The sequence below is a fragment of the Canis lupus genome, chromosome 3 (genome assembly GCF_048164855.1).
Source record: "Canis lupus baileyi chromosome 3, mCanLup2.hap1, whole genome shotgun sequence".
Classification (NCBI taxonomy): Eukaryota; Metazoa; Chordata; class Mammalia; order Carnivora; family Canidae; genus Canis; species Canis lupus.
In genome coordinates, this window is record NC_132840.1 from 47,768,014 (window position 1) to 47,790,312 (window position 22,299).

The 22,299-nt window shown below is 48.5% G+C and overlaps 1 protein-coding gene across 3 annotated transcripts in view; it reads right to left on the reverse strand.

The window, feature by feature from the left end:
* The window catches only part of TOP3A (DNA topoisomerase III alpha), a 27,814-nt gene continuing 5,515 nt past the window's right edge, over nt 1–22,299 (reverse strand). For 2 of the 3 annotated variants that reach the window (XM_072820888.1, XM_072820887.1), the window contains 17 exons: nt 20,826–20,899; nt 19,927–20,002; nt 18,826–18,934; nt 17,512–17,655; nt 17,196–17,366; nt 16,810–16,910; nt 15,778–15,852; nt 14,055–14,137; nt 12,705–12,912; nt 11,001–11,186; nt 10,682–10,811; nt 7,925–8,038; nt 7,652–7,817; nt 5,761–5,904; nt 3,543–3,665; nt 2,048–2,694; nt 1–683 (listed from right to left, as the gene is read on the reverse strand). In XM_072820888.1, the coding sequence (XP_072676989.1) occupies nt 505–683; nt 2,048–2,694; nt 3,543–3,665; nt 5,761–5,904; nt 7,652–7,817; nt 7,925–8,038; nt 10,682–10,811; nt 11,001–11,186; nt 12,705–12,912; nt 14,055–14,137; nt 15,778–15,852; nt 16,810–16,910; nt 17,196–17,366; nt 17,512–17,655; nt 18,826–18,934; nt 19,927–20,002; nt 20,826–20,899 (2,730 nt within the window). In that variant the 3' untranslated portion in view covers nt 1–504. The remainder of the gene's footprint in view (nt 684–2,047; nt 2,695–3,542; nt 3,666–5,760; nt 5,905–7,651; nt 7,818–7,924; nt 8,039–10,681; nt 10,812–11,000; nt 11,187–12,704; nt 12,913–14,054; nt 14,138–15,777; nt 15,853–16,809; nt 16,911–17,195; nt 17,367–17,511; nt 17,656–18,825; nt 18,935–19,926; nt 20,003–20,825; nt 20,900–22,299) is intronic. The other variant, XM_072820889.1, reaches the window with a different exon arrangement.

A 22,299-nucleotide genomic window follows, 5' to 3' on the forward strand; every position in this document is an offset into this window, starting at 1 on the left:
TGAGGGACAGAAATCTTTATTAAGGCACATGAACTGTGGGGTATCTTGGCCACAGTGGCATCTAGATAAAAAAAAAAAAATAAAGCTTCTTCGACACAATTTTAGAACAAGAGCCACATTCTTACATTACACCCTCCATTCTCAGAATGTCCATGCGCGAAGCCCCCTCCAGGCTGCCTGGAGCCTGTGCCGAGAGTGCTGGTCCCTCAAGCGGCCTTTCCAGAAGGGAAGAAAGCCCTGGACACCACAGCGTGGGATGCGCTGACCCTGCCACTAAATGCCCCACAGCACCAGGAGTGAGATGCCCCAGGCCGAGGCTCACTGTCTACCAGAGATGGTCTGGATCCTGACACCAGAGCACAAGTGGGTCAGACTCCAAAAGCCACCACTTTCCTCAAGGCCTCCAGGTCAGGGAAGGACCCCCTGTTCCTAGTGAAAACAGCTTAGTCATGAGATGAGAGGGGTAGGTCTGAGGAAGCGGCCTTCTCTCCCCACCCCTGCCTCTCAGCTGTTCTGAGGACAGAAGGGACGGGTATGGCCAGGCTGGTGGCAAAGGCTGCATTTCCGGGGTTTCTTGGGAGTGGACCCCATGTCTGCGGAACTGGCCCGGGCTCTTTTGCTTCTGGCCTCTGGCCCCTGAGTTCTTCCTCTGCCTCTTGGCCAGGTTGGGGTTCTGAGAGTCCCTGCGGGAAGAATCAGGGGAAGGCTGAGTTCAGAACAGACACATGAAGAGGCAGGAAGTCCAGGACCAAGTGTTTGGTGGAGGGTGTACCCCTAGGCTTTGCACAGTCACATCCACCCACAGGTCGGGCTCCCTTCCCTCCTGTCAAAACGCGGTGAGTCCCCACCTTCCGTGGCCCTGATGCCATTCCCTGAGAACCCCAAGCCCTTAAAGACCTCAACCCACAAACACTATCCTGATAAGAAGGGCACTGTTGTCACTTTATGCATGTGATTCAGCCAACTCTTCCAGAAGCAGAGATTCAGCCAACTGGCCTGGGGCTGCATGGAGAAGCAGCGAAACCCCACAGGCCCGGGCCCAACAGCCTGCTCCCCACCTTCCATGCAAGTTAACTGAGCTCTGGATCCTTCTAGGCCTCAATTAGGCCTTAGTTCTGGTTGCCCTGTCAGCCAGGACAACTGATCAGCTGGCCAGGAGGTCACACTGCTTCCTTCCAACAGGAGGACAAGGGGCCTGTGCACGTCTGGAGCGTGTGCAAGGCCGGACCACCTCTTACACACTTCAAACGTGAGCCTGTCATGGCCCCCTCTGGCACCGGTAGCCAGCCCTATGCCTTACCGAGCCTTCTGGGTTCGTTGTGTCCATGCAGAGCTGTCAACACGTATGCCCGAATCAGTCGGAGACTACCTAACTTTTATAAGACAGCAACCCTAGGAAAGGCAGGAGAGTGCCCATCTCATTGAGAAAACTGTGAGGCTGTGAGGCTGAGCCCTTTGGTTCCACAGCCAGGCTTGGGACCCAGCTCTGCCCAACCAGAGCTCCCACCAGGCCTCCTGGCCATTCTCCTACATGAACGCAGCTTCTGCTGTGTGCATGGACTGTTTCCAAGTGCCTCTGGGGGCACCGTCCCCCTTGTTCTGATGTCTGGGTAGCAATTCTCACTATCCTCGGTTTCAGGACACCAGGCCCAAGCCGAGTAACCCCAGCAGATTCCCAGACATCCCCAGGCTCAGCATCTCAGGAAATGCAGCTGCTAACAAGGACCTCGTGAGCATACGAAAGCTAGGGGAGCCCGGGGCTGCAGGGCCAGGCAGACCTCAGGCCGGCTGGCTGTGTGACCCCAAGCAAGGGCAGGCCGTTTACTTGGGCCTCAACTGCCTACCGGTGCAGTTGTGAGCACAGTGCCCAGCTGATGAAGGCGAAGACACCTGGCACAGTGCCATGTACCTCCAGCTCCACTGCTGCCCTCCCTCCCTCCCTGTCCCCAAGGTAGACAACACCATGCAGACCTGGGCTGGGGCTCTACAGGCCCTCGGCACCACACCCAGCTCAGGAGAGGCCACCCCACAGCGCGCCCCGCCTCACCTGGGGCCACATTCTCGTCCACCCACTGAAAGAAGCCGCACTGCTGCTCTCTCGGCTTGGCACACGTGTGGAACTGGCGGCCCTTGTTGGGCCCATCCTTCTGCACAGTCCGGGTGACGGCGGGCTGGCTACACAGGCAGGCCATGCCCCGGCCACCATCATCTCCGGGTCTGCCAAACCCACCCCGGCGGTCCCCCATAGCAGGTGGGTGGCCCAGCGAGCCGCCCGCAGGCCCCAGTGCAGAGGCAGGAGGCCCCCTGGGTTCCAGGGCGCTGCTATCAGCCCACAGGAAGAAGTCACAGCCACCGCCACCACACTTATAGAACTGCCGGCCCTGGTTGGGACCCTCCTTCCTCACAGTGAGCAGCACGGCCTCCTGGCCACAGTTGCAGATCACAGAATTACTTTCCCCATCGGCGGTGGCGGGCAGGGGCAGCATCCGGGGGGTGCTGTCCGTTCTGTTCTGGGACTGGCTAGCTTGCAGGTAGTTAGAGGGCTGGCTAGCTGGCTGGGAAGCTCTGGGGGGGCCCCGTGAGAACCTCAGGTCCAAGATTTCCCGCAGCGTCTCGTCACATCCGCCGATGCAGCCAACAAACTCCAGGGGCATGGTCGGGGGAAGGCTGCCGCGTTTAAACTTTAACTTCAACCTAGCGAGACCAGAAGATGAGAGAAAGCACCCAGATTAATCACCCAAACAGAAACTTCAGAAAGGTTCACTTCCTGTAATCAGCAGTTCTTGGGACTCTGGAGGCTCTTGGGCCCTTTCAAGATGAGGTGAGAACTATTTTGTAACATGGTTGAGAAGTTACACAGGTCCTGCTCATGTTGTAGCAGGAGTTTGCCAGAGGCTGCAGCTCACGCAATGAGCCCCGGACTGACTGGGAGCAGACACAAAAGTCCAACAGTCTCCTACTGAGTCAGACATTACACTTACAGAAATGGAAAACAATGCATTTCTTTTGTTTTCTGCTTTGCAAATATGTGCTTTCTTATTATTATTTTTTGCTTTGAATATAGATAAAAATATGCTATTATGTTACCATGCAGCGTTATCTACTGTAAAATTAACAAAGATGTTTTTTAAATGCCTTCACTTTATTTTAGAATGTGGTATAAGTATTGACAAATTTAACCCACAATGAGAGCTCTCTGGGTTCCTTCCTCGATGATTTTTAAGAGTGTAAGGGGGCCTATGACCAGTTCTACACAAGGGCTCTGAGCTTTTGGCAGGAGCTTGGAAACGATACCTGACACATCCGTGCAGATTCACTTCCTCATACTCTACTGGGCAGCAATCTAGCTGGAAAGGGCAGGGAAAGGGTGCCTCCTGGCTCTTCAGATGCACAGAGGGCTCCTCCCAAGAGCCCAGGACCCTGCCCTAGGGCAGGCTTCCACACCACAAAGGCAGGAACAGGCCACAAACCGACTTAGGACTGCCGACCCACCTGCTGCCCAGCGCAGGGAAGGCCCCTGAGCCTTGCGGGGCCCCGCTCACCTGTAAACGGGGTGAGGCTGACAAACCGGACACACACTGTCATCCCTGCTGGCCTCCAGCACAGAGTCAGGGAACCACACGGCTGAGCGACATTCCGGGAAGCCCGTGCAGCTGAGGTAGAACCTGGGGAGCACAGGGAGCAGGGTTGGGCAGGGGCCACCGGACCGCAGGGAACATACATTCCTGAGCAGCTGCCTGTCTGGCAAGGACACTACTCTGGCTGATTCATGACAGAGAAACTGGCCTGCTTTTATTCCCCATCTCCCTAAACAAAAGAAACTGCTATTGCTGACTCTGCTTCCTACTTGGAAACAACCAGCCCACCGACCATCACCTGGGCTATGGAAGGCCCAGTCCCAAGGGCTCTGCTCAGGCTCCAGGCCGATGCTGCCTGACTTCCCCACATGACAACTCTGATGGGGACCAGCAGCACCCTCAGTTCACAGTGGGACAAATGGGTGGGGAGTGTAGCCAGGAAACCCGCCCAAGGATGCACATGTGGTGAGCTGGGGAGCTGCAAATAGAACCTGATCTGTTTTTTTTTGTTTGTTTTTTTTTGAACCCGATCTGTTTGATGATGAAAGCGTCTTTACTCCTGACACCTGCACCGCACCGTTCTCGGCCAACACATCCTTATGCTTCCAGTTCACGAAACTCTAGGGCTGGAGTAGCCAATGTGAATACGATGCGTCCCTTGAGCATGCCTGGGTAGGACTAGGCCAGGGGAAAAACCTACCAACCAAACCCCAAACCCCACTTATTCAAATGGCAAATCCACGAAATGAGAAATGTAAATTGTCAGATGAGCCCTGGAGTGGTGAATTCCACAGGACACTCGCTAGGCCCTCCCGGGTGACCCAAGTGCTTGGAGAGCCTGAGTTAACAGCACGGCGCTGCTTGGCACTTACATGCGGCCATCCCGCACCGCGCTCAGCCCACCCTGGCACTGGCTTCTGTGTTTCTAGGCAACCCAGGCCTTGCTCCCAGCTCAGGCCCAGGGTAACCTCGGGTTTCTGAGAGCCAGGCTGGCCTTCTCTCGGCCTGGGCCAGTGACAGATCAGTAGTTGGGGAAACCACCTGCTCACGTAGCAGCACAGTAGTGATACAGATGCATCCCGAGGGGGGTTGAAAAAATAATGGACCAGGAGGACCTGGGATTACATTCTGCCTTTCTTGTCTGCCCCCCACCCCCTACTCCCAGCTGCCTGATGGGGACAAGCTGCCTCAGCCTTCCCTCCGGAGAAAACCAGGGTGAAAATGCTGCTCTGCAGCATGGTTATGGAGTCGAGAATATCTGTGGAGAACTATGCATCAAGCCAGGCACAGGGGGATCCCTGGGTGGCGCAGCAGTTTAGCGCCTGCCTTTGGCCCAGGGCGCGATCCTGGAGACCCGGGATCCAATCCCACGTCGGGCTCCTGGTGCATGGAGCCTGCTTCTCCCTCTGCCTGTGTCTCTGCCCCTCTCTCTCTCTCTCTCTCTGTGACTATCATAAACAAATAAAAAATTAAAAAAAAAAAAAAAAAAGCCACGCACAGGGATGGCATGTGATAAATGACAGCTGTCACCTCTGTTCCCCACTGCTGCCATGAACCCTCCCCAGAGGCCAGGGGCTAGCCCAGGTAGTGTCGGGATACACAGCCCACTCTGCACTGAGGTGCTGAGGAGGAGGAGGGACTTGGCATGCTCAGGTCCAGCCCAGAGCCAAAATTAGAAGCAGCAAAGCAGTGTCGGTGAGTATCTCTGACACATCAGGCTCTACACTGGACTTCAAGCCCATTTCATCAAATCCTCACCCTTCCTACAGTAGATACCATGGCCCTAGGCTTACGGAAAAGAAAACCAGAGCTCAGCAGCTAAGTAACCTGCTTTGGGGCACAAAACTTGGGTGTGTGGCAGAGGTGGGATCTGAATTCAGACCCAACTGGATCCTCAGCTCAAGCTTTTCCACCATTGTCCACACAGTGGGTAGGCAATATCCTATGCACAAGGTACGTGGTGGAGCCATTATCCCACATTTCCTCTGAATCCGAGAGCACTTCACGCCTCCAAGGCCAGATCCCTGTCAGCTACCCTTCAATACCTAGTCCGGGGGCAGGCAATGGCAGGCCTGCCTTTACATAACGACACAAAAATGCAATGATGGGGCCTTGCAAAGAGTGTCCAGCTAACCCAGCAAGTGCTGGGCAAGCAGATGTATGCCATGAGTTGGGCACTGACCCGCCATTCTTCTTTGTCTTGAGGACCATATCCTTGTTGCACTGCGGACACTTCTTGATGGGCTCTGGCATGCTCGGGTAGATGGCTTCTTGCTGGGCCACCTCTGTCCCTTCCCCAAAGTACTGGGATAAGGCCTCGTCCAATCTGAAGGAAGAGCAAAACAATCACAATAGTCTTTTTTTAAAAAAGATTTTATTTAAGAGGGAGAACGAGAACACGTGTGCACACGAGCATGAGAAGAGGGAGAAGCTGAGTCCCCACCGAGCAGGGAGCCAGACACAGGGCTTGATCCCAGGACCTGAGATCATGAGCTGAGCCAAAGGCAGATGTTTATTTGAACCACCCAGGCACCCCTATGATATTCTCATGTGCACACAATATGAGTGTAATCAGGGACACCAGCTGGCTGCTCAGTACAGGCTTGATGCAGAGAACAGAGGCAGACAGAGCTGTGTCTGGCTCCTGGTGCTCCCAGGACAGATCCAGCTACAGGTAGGTACTTCCACATGTTACTGGCCTCACATTAAAAAAAACCAACCAACCAACCAACCAACCAACCAACCAACCAACCAACCAACCAACTGCACAGGGCCTGTAAGCATTCCAGAAGTGTCTGCTTGTCTGGGTTTACATTTAAACTAGCTCAACTGGGGGACGCCTGGGTGGCTTAGCGATTGAGTGCCTGCCTTCAGCCCAGGGCGTGATCCTGGAATCCTGGGATTGAGTCCCACATCAGGCTTTCTGCATGGAGCCTGCTTCTCCTTCTGCCTATGTCTCTGCCTCTCTCTCTCTCTCTCTCTGTCTCTCGTGAATAAATTAAAACCTTAAGAAAAAAAATTAGTTCAATCATTTCCCTCTTTTTAAATATTTTATTTTTGGGGTGCCTGGGTGGCTCAGCTGGTTGAGTGTCCCACTCTTGATTTCAGCTCAGGTCATGATCTAGGGTTGTAAGACTGAGCCTCTGGTCAGTCTCTGCACTCAGTGTGGAGTCTGTTCGAGATTCTCTTTCTCTCCCCCTTTCCCCCATCCCTCCCCCAACTTGCGTGTGTGGTCACATGCACTCTTGCTGTCTAAAAATAAATAAAACCTTAAAAGATTTTAAGTAAGCTCTACACCCAACATGGGCCTTGAACTCAACCCCGAGATCTAGAGTTGTGCTCTCTACCGACTAAGCCAGCCAGGCACCCCATTTCATTCATTTCTCTTTCAAGTTGGTACAGGGTAGAAAATGCATATTTTCCTAGCAACAGGCACACATACTGCTTGCTACATGGTCACCTCCAAATACAGAACAAATGTGTCACACCGCAGCACTGAGTTTATGGACACGAGATCATGTTGCTGTTAACTCAAGACAGAATTAAACTCCAGAGAATGGCATCTCTAAAGCCTAGAATAACTAAAGCAGATTTTTCTAGTTACTGTTTCTTTTTTTCTTTTTTTAAAGATTTTTATTTATTTATTCATGAGAGACACAGAGAGAGAGAAAAAGGCAGAGACATAGGCAGAGGGAGAAGCAGCAGGGAGCCTGACATGGGACTTGATCCCAGGTCTCCAGGAATACACCCTGGGCTGAAGGTGGCACTAAACCGGTGAGCCACTCAGGTTGCCCTAGTTACTATTTCTATGCTGAGGAAGCTCTACAGGAAGGAATAGAACTCAGGAGGAAGACCCGAAGGGGGAGGAGCTGCATGTGGACTGCCCTACCAGGCACAACACCATTGGTGAAGCAGCAGCCTGGGGGACATTTAACCATCTGCAGGGCACACACTGCGAGGAGCAATGGTTCTGTTAAATCACCCCTATCCCCTCCCATTGCTCAGGGAAAGGTTATAGCCCAGAAAGCAGAGTCAAATGACCTCATGTGCAGGCAAGAAGGGTCTGGACTTACTTCTTTGCTTTGGCCACAGCTTCAATGAAAACCTGCTTGTATTTCTGGACTTGCTGCCTTAGAACCACTGACTTGTCCTTCTTGCCTTCACAGATCAGCTTCAAATCAGCTTCTAGCTCGGCCCGGAGGTCAGGCTTGGACATCTCATAGCCCATGGAGTCATAGCCTGTGGGGAAGAGAGCAGCGTTCTGCATGGCCCCAGGCAGCACCCCTGGAAGAGGGGCTTTAGCTGCACAGCTCTGCAACCACCCCTTGCAAGCTCCCCCTGCTTACCTTCCACAAGTCCCATGCCCAGATGTCCAGGGAGAAACCGCTTGTCTGCGGTGAGCCCGACATACATCCGGGCTTTGATTGTCTCGATGTGCTCCGCATGAGTGGCGTCAGTACCTGAAAGCCACTTCCAGTTACTCAGGGTAATGTAGACATTCCCCACTATGTTCCACAGGCACCTTCCTCTGCCTGGACATTTTTTTTTTTAAAGATTTTATTTGGGGCAGCCTGGGTGGCATAGTGGTTTAGTGCCGCCTTCAGCCCAGGGCCTGATCCAGGAGATCTGGGATCGAGTCCCACGTCAGGCTCCCTGCATGGAGCCTGCTTCTCCCTCTGCCTTTGTCTCTGCCTCTCTCTGTCTCTCATGAATAAATAAATAAAATATTTAAAAAAAAAGATTTTATCAGAGAGAGAGAGAGAGAGAGAGAGAGAGCACAAGTGAGCGCACACAAGCAGGGAGAACTGCCTCTGCCTGGACTTCCAATTCTCTAATAATCTTCATTTGCATTGGGCCCACACAGAAACAGTACCTCTCCCTCACATCCACTTACTCCCCAAAGCTGTCAATGCTGGCTTTGAAACTCCTCTAAGTCCTTCTCTGTTCCACGTGACAGGGCCACGGCTGGAGCCCATATCAAGTCATCTGCATCAGTACAACACGCTCAGTCTCCCCCTCTCTGTTAGCTTCCCCCACCCAACCATTCCTTCCGCTGTGGCCAAAGGGATCTTTGAAAATGGAGCTCTGCCATCAAGGAGATGCAAATCGAAACTGCAAAGAATTACCACTTCATACCCACTCGGTAGGAAGCATAACCAAAAAGCATAGAGAACAAATGCTGGTGAGAATGTGGAGAAACCTCAACTTTCACACATTGCTGGAGAGTGCAGCAGCCATAGAAATCGGTCCAGAAGTTCCTCAAAAGGTCAACAGAGAGTACCACTGGACCCGGCAATTCTATTCCTGGTTATCTCCCCAAGAGAACCACAAACCCATCCACACACAAACCTGCACCCAAATTCTGTGCTGCAACACTATTCATAGTCACCCCAAAACGGAAACGACCCAAAAGTCCACCAAGTGATGAATGGATAAACAAAATGTGGTCTCTGCACACAACAGAAGGAATGGAAAGGCAGGAAGAACTGACTCGTGCTACAACATGGATGAGCCTTGGGAGCACCTGAAGTGAAAGAAGTCAGTTGCAAGAGGTCATGTGCTTCATCATTCTACAGGTACAAAAGGTGTGAAACAGACAAATCTGAGGAGCCAGAAAGCTTAGTGGTTGCCCAGGGCTGAAGGGATGGAAGGGAAGGGGGTATGGAGTTTCTTTCTGAAATGATGAAAATGTTCTAAAATTAAGGTGATTATTGCACAATTTTGTGAATATACTGAACACTGAATTTTACATGTTTAGTCAGTGAATTATATGCTATGTGAATCATGTCTCAGTAAAGCTGGTGACATTCTGAAGAAATAGAATGCCTAGGCCTTATTCCTGTGTCCCCAGGACCTAGACCAAGGTCTAACTCTTGTGAGCCTCACATTTTTAATGAGTAAATCCATGGGTAAACTTTAATTCTACCTAAACCTACAGGCTTTCTCGATAGCACAACGATGGTCAGCGGACTCCAGGAGGGACACTTCTTTCCAAGTCACAGAACTACAAAAGCCTCTGGTAGTAAGGCAGCTGTGGCCCAGGGGAACAGCTGGCTTCCAGAGCGCCACCTCCTTCTCCATCAGGCCGCTGCCCTTCTGAGCTAGATTTGCCAGAGAACCTCAGAACTGTGATAAACACGGACAAGGGGGTGGCAGATCAGACACAGGGGTCCTGCTTGCAAACCTGGGGCGATGGGACCTACTGGGAAAAACAGTCTGGCCCAGTTTTTTTTTTCAACCTCAGCTTGGTTCCTAAATGATTACGGGAAATGCTTTAACAAAAACTCAGAGCACAGCCACCTGTGGCTAAGGGCAGGGTGGCAAATGCAGACTCCACAGGGGCCTGGCAGGGAGCGAATACAGAGCAAAGCCAAGTGTGAACAATGGAGAAGAGTCAGCTGCCACCCCAATTCAACCAACTGGTCCCACAGAGAAGCAAAGGCTTGGCCTGCCAGATCTCCTGGCACTTTGCAGGATGAACACATAGATGTTTATGTGGAATCTCTCAAGTTTTAAATGTGGATACCGTATTCAAAATAAAAACAAACCCCTGTGTAGGCCTCAAATCCTGAGTCCACGGACAGGACCTGGCTAGGGTGCTCCCAGTCTAGACCCTCAAGTTCTGGGACACATTGATGTCCTTATTCGGCTGGTGGAGAGCAGAGGTTAAGAGCCTAAGTGTGGACTTTATTCAGACCGAGGTTTTAATAACTCGGACATTGGGGCACCTGGGTGGCTCAGTGGGGTTGAGTGTCCAGACTCTTGATTTTGGCTTGGGTCAGGATTTCAGGGTTCTGAGATAGAACCCTGCATCTGGCTCTGCACTGAGTGGAGTCTGCTTGGGATTCTCTCTCTCTGGCTCCTGTCCCCCACCATGTTTGCTCTAAAATAAATAAAATGAATCTTTAAAAAAAAAAGCAAAAACTTGCACACATCACGGCCTTAGGCCAAGTTCTAAACTTCTCTAAGCCTCACTTTAGCTATAAAGAAGTCAAGAATAGGACACTCATGGGAGAGCACTTGTGAAGACCAGAAGAGATATGGTGCCTAACACACAGGGAGTACGCAAGAAATGCTGGTTACCGTGACCACAAGCTACTGACCAATGCCGTGCTTCTCCATGAGGGCAATGAGGTCGGCTTCGGTGAGCAGCTGGGGTGGGCTGGTCTCTCCGTCCACCATCTCCACAGTGCTGGGCTGAAAGTGGGAGCCTCTCTCATAGACAGGGAGGGTCTACAGGGAGCAGCAGAAGCATCAGTCCGATCACTCGACGAGGCAATGAGGCAAAAGACAACTGCCATTTCAAAAACCATCGCCCTGATCCATCAGACCGCACTGAGGGTGAGGAACACGACTGTCTTCCCCTCTCCCTGAGGCCCATGGGGTGAGACATGACCTCTGATCAGGCCTACACTTTATTACCTTGTCACTCCAGCGGTCATATGGGTACACATCCAAATAGTTTCGGGCCAAAATCATGAGGCCGTGGGCCACGAAGCGTTCCTGAGCGATGTCAATCTCCACAGTGGTCTCCTGCCCCTGGGCATCCTGGGAGCAGCAAGCCAGGAAATGCCGCACGATGAACTCATACAGCCGCTGCTCATCTCCCTAGGAAGACGAGAGAAGAGTCTGCAACTCCCTCCAGAATATTACTGTCCAAGGCCCACACACTCATTGGTAGTCTGGCTGCTTTGGGCCACCTTCTAGTCTCAGATTCTGCGCAGAAGAGGACACATGGCTCCTGTAGCCCCTGCACCAGCATGGAGCGCTGCGCCAACCTGCCATGCACTGTGGGTTTAGGTATTACCTTATTCAGGCAAAGAGAAGCAAGGCAGGCATCTTGCCCTCCAGACCAAGAAGCAATTCTTATGCCATAGACCCAACCGAGGGAAAAGGTGAGACAAAAGCATAACAAGCTAACAAGAGACCCCTTGTATATAAGACACAGTAAGGTTGTAGCCAGCAGCCCAGGCTCACGGGGTTTGTGGTGATTTTCTACCAATGAAGTAATCAAGGACCTCGTGAGGCTCTGTCAGAAGCCCCTAAGACACTCACACTCATAGCCAGTAATTCTCCTCCTGAATGTATTCAAAGAACTAAGTAGAGGCCCACTCAAATATTGAAACAAATGTTAACTGTTATCGTGTGTCAAAAAGTTGGAAGCAACTTAAATCTTAAAAAAACAGATTTGGCAAAATAAAATTATGGTTCATCTATATAATCATTAAGTGTTGTACTTGAAAATATTTTAGCATATGGGGAGCTGACAAATGTTTCTTCCTTCTAATCTTTTGAATTTTCTAAATTGTCTAAAATGAATACTTTTAAAGTCAGAGAAGAACAGGGCAGCCTGGGTGGCTCAGCGGTTTAGCGCCGCCTTCAGCCCAAGGTGTGATCCTGGAGACCCAGGATCGGGATCAAGTCCCACGTCAGGCTCCCTGCATGGAGCCTGCTTCTCCCTCTGTCTGTGTCTCTGCCTCTCTCTCTGTGTCTCTCATGAAATAGATAGATAGAAATAAGTAAATAAAGTCAGAGAAGAACAGTATGTATTAATAAAAAAAGAAAACAAAGACCAAATGGGACTTAGCTTTGCCATAAGCCTGCATTTGTCAAACAAGCCCAAGTAGCCCAGCATTACCAAGCACAGGTGAAACACCTGAGTTTTCAGGGCTGCCTCAAAGCCCTGCCACCACTGGACCTCAACAGGAGGCCAGCGTCTGAGTGTCATAGCATCAGGACAGGAATGGAAACTGGTCCAGTCCAGGGGAGGAAGGGCAGGGGGGGATTTCTCCAGTTAAGGAGGGGCCAAGGAAACCAAGTGGTTCTCTAGGGGCAACATATGAGCTGTGCAAGGGCATAGGGAAGGGGAATGGCCTAGCCTGCACGCCGAGGGTCTGACAGAGAAGGGGAAGGGGAGCTGGACAAAGTAGAGCCTGCCCTGTAGGGTGGCGGCTCACAGAGGCCAAGCAGAACCACAAAGCAGGAGAATTTTGACACTGACATCTCTTTGCTAAAATGGAATAGCTCTTTCGAAATCACTTAGTTCCTAAAGCAAGAGCCCGCAGAGTAAATTCAAGTGCTAACTGATCTCTCACTTCCCGGGTTCCAGGAGGCAGGGAAACCTACCTGCAAGCTGCTGGTGTATTTGGTGGGGTGGATGGGAGGGTGAGCCTGGTCAGACTTGTTCCCATTGCGTGGAGTGGGGCCACCCCGCTCTAGAATGCTCTGGGCAAAGGCCCCCCAGCGTGGATCCGGGGTCTGCTGCTCCACCAGCACTGTCAGGTCTAAGTCTTTGGGGAAAATGTTTGTTTCAGTTCGAGGATAGCTGATGTACCTGAAAGAAAATTATGATAATGGCACTAGAAACAACTGAGTTAGACTAGAAACACCCAGAGACATTTGCCATGCCCCATCTGCCTTGGCTGGCTCAACTGAAGCACCCTAGCTAGCTTCCCTCTGCTGAGAAGAATTCTCACGTGGGACCCCCCAACAGGGTGAGAAACAGCAGGCTGGCTGGATGAAACACTCCAAGAAGCCAGAGGATAAGTGAAAGGGACTGACAGGGTGGGACTTACTACTGCTCAGCCTGCCAGTAGCTGTGTGGCCCGGAACACAGTCGGTCTGCCAGGGACCCCTGTGGCCCTGAGAGCTGCAATGGAGCAGGCTTCTGAATTTGCTTCCAGCACAGGAAGAATCATGTTGCCTAATAAACTGAAATGTGGACCCTACAAGTAATTTAACATTTTTTATTAGGATGACCCAAATTTTAAGCGCTCAGTGGTCACCTGTGGCACGTGGCTGCCACAGGGTTAGCGTGGACCACACTGTCACTGGATGGCCCTGGGGTGTTCACAATCCCTGAGGTGGGATGATTTATGCCAGCAAACGACTACCAAAAGTCGTTGCATGCCCCCTGCCAGGGCCATGGGGGCAGCTGCTGAGAGGTCAACAGTTGCACGTGTTTTCATTCTACGGGCTCCTATTTTAGGAAATGATTTTGAAACGTCTTTTCCATATCAGAAAAGCCAATGTTAAAATTCTTCTACTTCAGAGCTCAGGTGATATCTAGACAGTTTGGATTATCCCATAAGCTCTAAGATGGTTTACCCTGGGGTACCCGGCTGGCTCAGTGGGTAGAAAATGAGACTCTTGACCTCAGGGTTGTGAGTTCGAGTCCCATGTTGGGTGCAGAAATTCCTTAAAAATAAAATCCTTTAAGAAAATAAAATGGGGCACCTGGGTTAAGTGGTCCGACTCTTAGTCGGTTAAGTGTCCGACTCTTGATTTTGGCAAAAATCATAGTTGCAGGGTGGTGAGATGGAGCCCTGTGTTGGGCTCCATCATGGGCATGGAGTCTGCTTAAGATTTTCTCTCTCCCTCTGTCCCCCTCTCTAAAAACAAATAAATAAAATGAAATAAAATATTTCACCCTTATAAAGATGTACTGAATTCCATTCCCAAATGTGGAATATTTACCCTTGAGTATAGAGCTTTTCGGCAATCCTCATGGTTTCTTTAGCATTTATTCTCAACTTTCGAGAAGCCAGCTTCTCAAGCTCCTGTTAAATGTGTCATAGGCAAGTTAGGGTGCAGTGCAGGAGTCAGACGGCACAACACAGCCACACAACTCATCTTCACAAACATGGGGCTTGTCACTCCAGCTACTATCACACAGGGAAAAAGACTGCTGAGGAGAGCTTTCTGGGCCTGCCAGGCAGGGGCAGGAGCAGGGCCAGATCCCAACTGGTGCTTTTCAGACACTGATGTGCAAACCAAGAATCACCAGGGAAGCCAACAGATTCCCCTGAGCACTGCGGATTCTGACAGAGGAGGGCTGGGAGAGAAGCCAGAAATCTGCATTTTGTAACAAGCAAGTTAATACACAGATTCTAATACAGGCAGTCTGGAAACCACACTGTGGGAACACCACTGAGTCCCTAGTAACTGCTCCTGGATGATGAACACCAGTGTTCAAGAACTCCTGGGAGATAATCGGCTGTCTTTCCCCTTGGTCACATTCCATTGGCACTGCTGGCTATACGTCAAAGCATATTCAACCACTGTTAAGCCTTTTACAGGAAATCAGTCCATAACTCTCCCCTTGTCATTGCTACCACACACACCACACAGACCAAGCCACACTCAAGATAAAAAAAATATGGGCAGCCCCAATGGCTCAGCAGTTTAGTGCCGCCTTCGGCCCAGGGCGTGATCCTGGAGACCCGGGATCGAATCCCACGTCGGGCTCCTTGCGTGAAGCCCGCCTCTCCCTCTGCCTGTATCTCTGCCTTTCTCTCTCTCTCCCCCTGTATCTCTAATAAATACAATCTTAAAAAATATATATACACACACACACACACACACACACATATGTATATATACACGTCACCCACCAGTCCCTGCATGTTTCTTAGCCTGCTTGTTCATTCTCTATGTTCAATCTCCAGACTGAATCCCGACAGTAACTATACCCTGAATTTTCCTGCAAAGTGGTAATTAGAAAGGGGCACCTCTAAGGCAGTTAACTCCCAGCTGTGTCCAACGGGGGTGGCTCTTCCTGGGTCTAAACATTTGAGAAGTCCTGTTCCCTTTAAAATAGGCTCTTAATGCAGATTTTTAAAAATGATGTTTATATAGATGATACAGAAACATTAGAAAATAAAAAAAAAGCTTGGGCGGAAAAAAGCTATTCCAACGATAATATAAAACACACACATATTAAAAAATAGGAGGGCAGCCCTGGTGGCTTAGCGGTTTAGCACCGCCTTCAGCACAGGGTGTGATCCTGGAGACCCGGGATCGAGTCCCACGTCAGGCTCCCAGCATGGAGTCTGCTTCTCTCTCTCTCTCTCCCTCTCTCTCTATCTCAAATAAATAATATTAAAAAAAATAGGAAGACACTCCGATTATATCAGAGATTACATAAGGATAGCAAGGTGAGGGGTGATTCCTCTTTTGTTTCCCAAATCCCACACAAAGCAGCTCTATTGCATTTATTAACTTTAAAAAAGAAAAAAAGAAAAAAAAAGCATTAGAAGACTAAGCAGGCCCACCCTGTTTTGGGGTTTCTCTTCTTCCCAAGCACTTTCCTGCATGGCCCCGTGAAAGGTGATGCTTCCTGCCACTGGGCCACTGTCTGCCGCAGAAGTATGGTCCCAAAGGCAGGAAATCAGAGCTGGCGCACTCATCTGGAACATACCACAGTGTCCAACGCTTGAGGCCTCCATTTGCTCTTTGACTTAGACCTGACCTCCACCACAGTTGCCGTGGGATCCTAGGAAGCCAGAAAAAGCAGAGGCCATATTAATCTGTTGGTGCATCTTCTCCATCTTTCCTGCGGCAGCTTCTGCTCACCATTCTGGAACAGCAAATGCCCCTGCTCCAACCATGACATGACCTCAAGTAAAGTCAGCTCGTAGCGCCCACAGTGTAGTGGAGACATCACCACCTCCCCACTCAAACCAAGGCTTTGAGGGGTGACTTCATAAATCCTAACAACAGCCTGTGCAGCTCCTAAGAACTGTTTCCTATCTACACATGCACAGTATAACTTTTTTAAAAATTCTGGGTAATGCCAAGTTAGAAATAGGAAAAATTACACATTATGAGCTAGAGAACTCAATCTTAAGATCGACTTCATACACTTTTTTTTTTTTTTTTTTGGAGAGAGAATGGGGTGGGCAGAGGGCAGGAATCTTAAGCATATTCCATGCTCAGTGTGGACCTTGATGCAAGACTCACTCTCACCACCCGGAGATCATGACCTGAGCCGAAAGCAAGAGTCAGATGCTTAACTGAGCCACCCAGGCGCTCTGCCGAACTTCACACTTAAGAGACTATATAAACAGACAAAGAACTCAGCCTAATGGATTTGTTAATGAGGAAATTTGTATTTCAAAATCCAAATTTCTATCTGCAAATAGAGTGGACTCCAGGTGCTCTTTACAAGGAGCTCAGTGTATCTAACTTGCTAGGTTTTCCTGCACCATATTCTGGTAAAGTAGAAAAAGCACAGCTCTCTCTTATGGAACCAATAAATGTGCAGCGTCACAGACCTGCCAAGTGGTTGCGTGACCTCCAGGGTCAAAGGGTGGAGCAGTGATATCCTGACTTGCAAGCTGAAAGTTACTGTTCAGCAGGAAAATGGAACAGGATCACCTCTGCTAAAAGGAGTGGCTTGGAAACTTGCAGAACAGTTTTCCTAGTTCATTAAAATTGAAATCTTTCCTACCTCCATGCACAGCTGATAGAGGACAAGACAAGCTGTGTGGTTAAAGAGACGATGCCTTTTCCAGTTGAATTCTACGATGCCATCTTTGTGGTCATGAGTTACTATAATGGGGACAGACAAATGGAAAGGCCATGACTCACAGAAGCCATGTGATAGGACAGAGAGAAGAAAGTACATTGCAGTGAAAGTCCAATGGCACATGAAACATTACTTTGGGAATACTTTGGGTCACCAAGGAAAGTAAGCGGGTTCCAAACATCATAATAGGCTGGGATGAAGGACAGCAAGGATAAAAAAAACCTCACACATTTAATTAGTGCCATTTATGCTCCTGGTTCTTCCCCTGCCCTTAGGCTCCATGCCATAAACAATTCCCCCAGCCTTACCTTTAATTTTGTGGAAGATTTCTGGCACAAAAGCCTGAATGGCTTTGAACCTCTCCACCACGAACCCCAGGGTTGGGAACTGGCAGCTGCCATAACTGATCAGCTGTTCTGCTAACACCTCAGGAAAAATCTTCTGAAGCCTCAGGGTTTGAAACCTAGTGAAGGCAGCTCCTAGAATGTGAGGAAGGAAAGAAGGAGAAAATGGTGGATCGTAAGATCAAAGTTACCTGCACATACTTACACAAAAATCTTGGTGCCATAGCCCAACATCCACTCTGCTACATGGACCCCCACAAGGAGTTGGCCAGCTGCTCACCAATCCTCAGGTCCAACTCCTGCCTCACGTCCACGGCATCGCTCACTCTCTGATCGGGCTCAGTCAGGTTTTCACAGGCCATCCGGACAGCTCGGGGGGTGATCTCAGAGAAACGGGCTCTCAGCACCTGCAGGTTTGGCTTCACTGTGGAACAGTCACCAAGGTTAAAGTCAAACCACATTGCTGCACCCAATTTTCTGATTAGGTTAAACTGACAGCATGGTAACCACCTAATGGGAAAACGTCATTATTACCGCTAAACTTAGTGTTGTCGGAAATAACAGCAGTGTGAGTTTTAGCAATTCAAGTGAATTTCAGCTATTCTCTTGGTGAGCCTCTCAAGATCCTAATATCTCAAAAAAAGAAAAAGAAAAAAAAAAAAGATCCTAATATCTCACTTGCTCTCCCAGACTTTTAGATAAAATTAAAACATTGTCAATGAAAAGGTCCAAAGGAGGAATTTCACGTCCTGACAAAGAAATAACATGGGACACCTACGCTTTCTTGAAAGTTAACATACTTAAATTCCCAGGAGTCATTACAGTTTCAGCACAAACACATTTAGGGAAAATAGAAACCATCCACTATCTGAAGCCTGAGAATGGACTGTGCATCACTTCCTTGAAGTTACCTGAAATCATTGGCCTTGTTCGAGGCATTTAAATTGGTTTCAACAACAGGCTTTGTACAAAGAATACAGCAAATTAATACCTCATTCCAGAATGATTCTTTGTTCTGTATAATCGGCATATATGTTCTCTTGCACGTGTTCAAAATGTAACTTTAAAGGAATACAATAGGGGCAGCCTCGGTAGCGCAGCGGTTTAGTGCCGCCTGCAGCCCAGGGCGTGATCCTGGAGACCCTGGATCAAGTCCCACGTCAGGCTCCCTGCATGGAGCCTGCTTCTCCCTCTGCCTGTGTCTCTGCCTCTCTCTCTCACTCTCTCTCTCTCTCTGCATCCCTATGAATAAATAAATAAAATCTTTAAAAAAATAAATAAATAAAGGAATACAATACATAAAGTCTTTGCTCTCAAGGAGCTGGCCATGTACTTGGACCTAATATGTAACAAGCCATGGGCTACAGGGTCTGAGCCACTGGTTAACTCATTTAGTCCTGATGCAGCCCTAACAACTGTCAGATTGGCCTGACTTTCCTGAAAGCTGGGGCTCCAAAGACACAGAGCTGGTAAGAACGAATGGATCCAGAGGGGAGACTCTCCAGGGAAAAACTAAGCCACAGCCCACTCTCTCAGGGGAATCATCTACCTCTGTGGTTCCAAAGTGGAGAAACTCAAAAGTCACAGCACTTACCAGCCCTGCATACGTGGATAATTTCAAACCCGATATTTTCACCTTCTCTGTCACAGTCGGTCCAGATCACCAGGGCCTGGCATTGCTGAGTCTCTCGCTGCAGAGTTTTCTGAAATTCCCAGTGGGGAAAGGGCAGTGAGAACACAATCACTATCACTTGACACTTCTACGCTAAAGAGATCTGACTGAACCTTAGGGACGTTCTTGGAATATGGCAAATTGGAGAGAAGGGAGAGATCTGGGGAAACCTCTAAGGATGCCAAGGCCACTAGTATAATCCTTCGACCTAGAATCAAAGACCCATAAGTGAGCTTCTAGATTGAGGCTTTAATACAACTACCCTAGTATGACAAAACCTAAAATTCAGTTCTAACATATACTCGTAACTCTCATGGCTCTGATGGTATCCTGGTAAAAAAAAAAAAAAAAGGGGGGGGGGGGAGAAAAGGAAAAAGAAAAAGAAATCCCTAAATTGAGTTTTACCCCCAAGAAGGTTTCCCAATTAGCAGTGAACTAATTATACGTGCCCTGACTGCTTAAGAACTCATAACTTGCTGTCAAATGACCCTTTACACTTTGTCATCTCTCTGTGCTAATTAGGGCTGGAGCCTAGAATTAATAATTTAACAATACTATTCCTAGGATTTAAACAAGTAGTATATATAAAAAGGCTTACTTTAGCTCCTTGGCTACTTAGTTTAAGTGACCTCATTTATATGAGTGGGAGTAATTTTTAAAATGTTACTGGGATGTCTGGGTGACTCAGTCGGTTAAGTGTCTGACTCCTGGTTTCGGCTCGGGTTGTGATCTCAGGGTTGTGGGCTCGAGCCCAAGCCAGGCTCCACACTCAGCAGGGAGTCTGCTAGGGATTCTCTCTGTCCCTCTGCCCCTTCCCCACTCACATTCTCTTTTTCTCTCTCTCTCAAATAAATAAATAAAATCTTTAAAAAGTATGTTAAAAAATAAAATCATGGTACTAAGTTTGGTGGGAAACTGGATCTCTAAATTCTAATGCATTCAGAATGCAGAAATCATAGTTCAATTATTTTGTACTCAGGAACTGTTCAACTCCAGTGCCACACATCTTCCAAAACACCCTACCTTGATGCCTACAAAATTCTCTGGGCAGTACTTTTCAATTTCTGCTTCAAAGAGGACAAGGGGATTGCAGCTCTGCCTAGAAAAGAAATGAAAACACAACACATCCAACCTCAGCAGAGATGACAAGTCCTCTATTTTAATGAGAAAAAATTGCTCCAGTGTGCTCATGGATGGAACCCAAACAGAAAAGGTCCCACATTAAAAGGCCAGAGGATTAAAAGCAAGGCTATGATCCTCTGCACTAAGTGCTTTCTATGACAACTGGAGGAGCTAAGTAGTAATTCTGGAACTCTTTCATTAATGTCTGCAATAGGATCAGTTAATCCAGTGACTACGTAAAATAGGTCTGGCTATTTTAAGGGAAATACGCTTCAAGGTGGTTTATTCTAAATGTATGGCAAAAATTCACAATGGTTCAGTTGATCTTAGGTCACTGCTGTGGGCTCCATGGTTTTTGTTCCCTCAAAATACACAGGTTGAGATTCTAACACCAATGTGATGCTGTTGGAAGGTGGGGACTCTCAGAGGTGATTATGTCATAAAGGTAGTGGTACCTCATGAATGGGTTTAGCACTCTTATAAAAGAAGCCCCACAGAGCTCCCTAGCTCCTTCTACCAGATGAGGACACGGTGAAAGGTCAGCAGGGTGCAATGGGGAAGAGGGCCCCTCACTTGACTGTGCTGGCAACCCTGCTCTCCTACTTTTAGCATCCAGAACTGCGAGAAATAAATTTCTGTTGTTTATAAGTGTCCCTCAACTTGATGACATTTTATTAGAGCAGCCCGAATGGACTAAGACAGTCATCAGTATTGTTAAGCTCTACGGTAAGATCAACAGGCCTCAAAATTCCTCTAGCATTTCACAACTTACTGTAATATCCCCTAGGAACTGTACTGACCATTTGCGAAACTGCATCTGGAAATCGTGAGCCAGCAAATGTCCAGAAACTGAAGTCATTACCATGGTAACATTCTGAATGATAACAAAATTCGAGTTAGTCTTTTAGTAATTACATTTTGTCAGATCATCCAAATAAAAGGTAGGAACTTCTATTAAAGAAAAAAAAGGGATCCCTGGGTGGCGCAGCGGTTTGGCGCCTGCCTTTGGCCCAGGGCGCGATCCTGGAGACCCGGGATCGAATCCCACATCGGGCTCCCTGCATGGAGCCTGCTTCTCCCTCTGCCTATGTCTCTGCCTCTCTCTCTCTCTCTCTCTCTGTGTGACTATCATGAATAAATAAATAAAATCTTAAAAAAAAAAAAAAAAAAAAAAAGGAGGTTGTCAAGGGTTTGGGGGGAAGTGGAGAAGAATGAATAGATAAAACACAAAGGGCTTCAGGGACAGTGGAAATACTCTGTATGGTATTATGATGATGGATATATGTTTTGTTTTTTTTTGTCCAAATCCATAGATGTACAACTCCAAGAGAAAACCATAATGCAAACTATGGACTTTGATTGCTTATGATGTGCCAGTGTAGGTTTGACTATAACACATGTATCACACTGGTGAAAGATGCTGATCATGGGGCGGGGTGGTATCTGTGGGATATGGGGGGTGGAGGGCCAGGGGTTCTACAGGGCATCTCTCTACCGCCATCTCAACTTGGCTCTAAAAACCTAAAATGGCTCTAAAAGAAATAAAGTCTATAAAAAAACAAAACAAAACCAGTTGATTAGGAAGAAATGAACATAAATACATCTTTTTGAAGCCAAATGCGAAACTAATATAATCACCATTCTAATTCTAGCACCACGATGCCTGTGATGTGATTTAAAGTTCTCTCAAACTATTGGGTATTAGCGTCTTTCTTGCTATAAAGAGATGGGACCACATTTAATTAAAAAGTGACCATGTGGGTGCCTGATGGCTCAGAGGTTGAATGTCTGCCTTTGGCTCAGGTTGTGATCCTGGGGTCCTGAGATAGAGTCCTGCATCAGGCTCACCGAAAAGAGCCTGCTTTTTCCTCTGCCTGTGTCTCTGCCCCCCTCTCTGTGTCTTTTATGAATAAACAAAATCTTAAAAATAAAGTGACCACTTTAGGGCGCCTGGGTGGCTCAGTTGGTTGAGCCTTTGGCTCAGGTCATGATTCTGGAGTCCTGGGATTGAGCCCCACATCAGGCTCCCTGCTCAGCAGAGTCTGATTCTCTCTCCCTCTGCCCTTCTCCCTGCTTGTGTTCTCTCTCTCTCTCTCATAAATAAAATCTTAGAAAAAGTGATCTCCTTACAAATTATAAAAAAGTCACAAAAAAAAAAAAAAAGTCACCTGTAATCAAGGATCTTTACGTCTTAACAATCGTTATTCTTAAAAGATTGTAACTTATTCTACAGTGGCCAGGCTCACTCCACTTGATCAAATAACTCTTAAGATA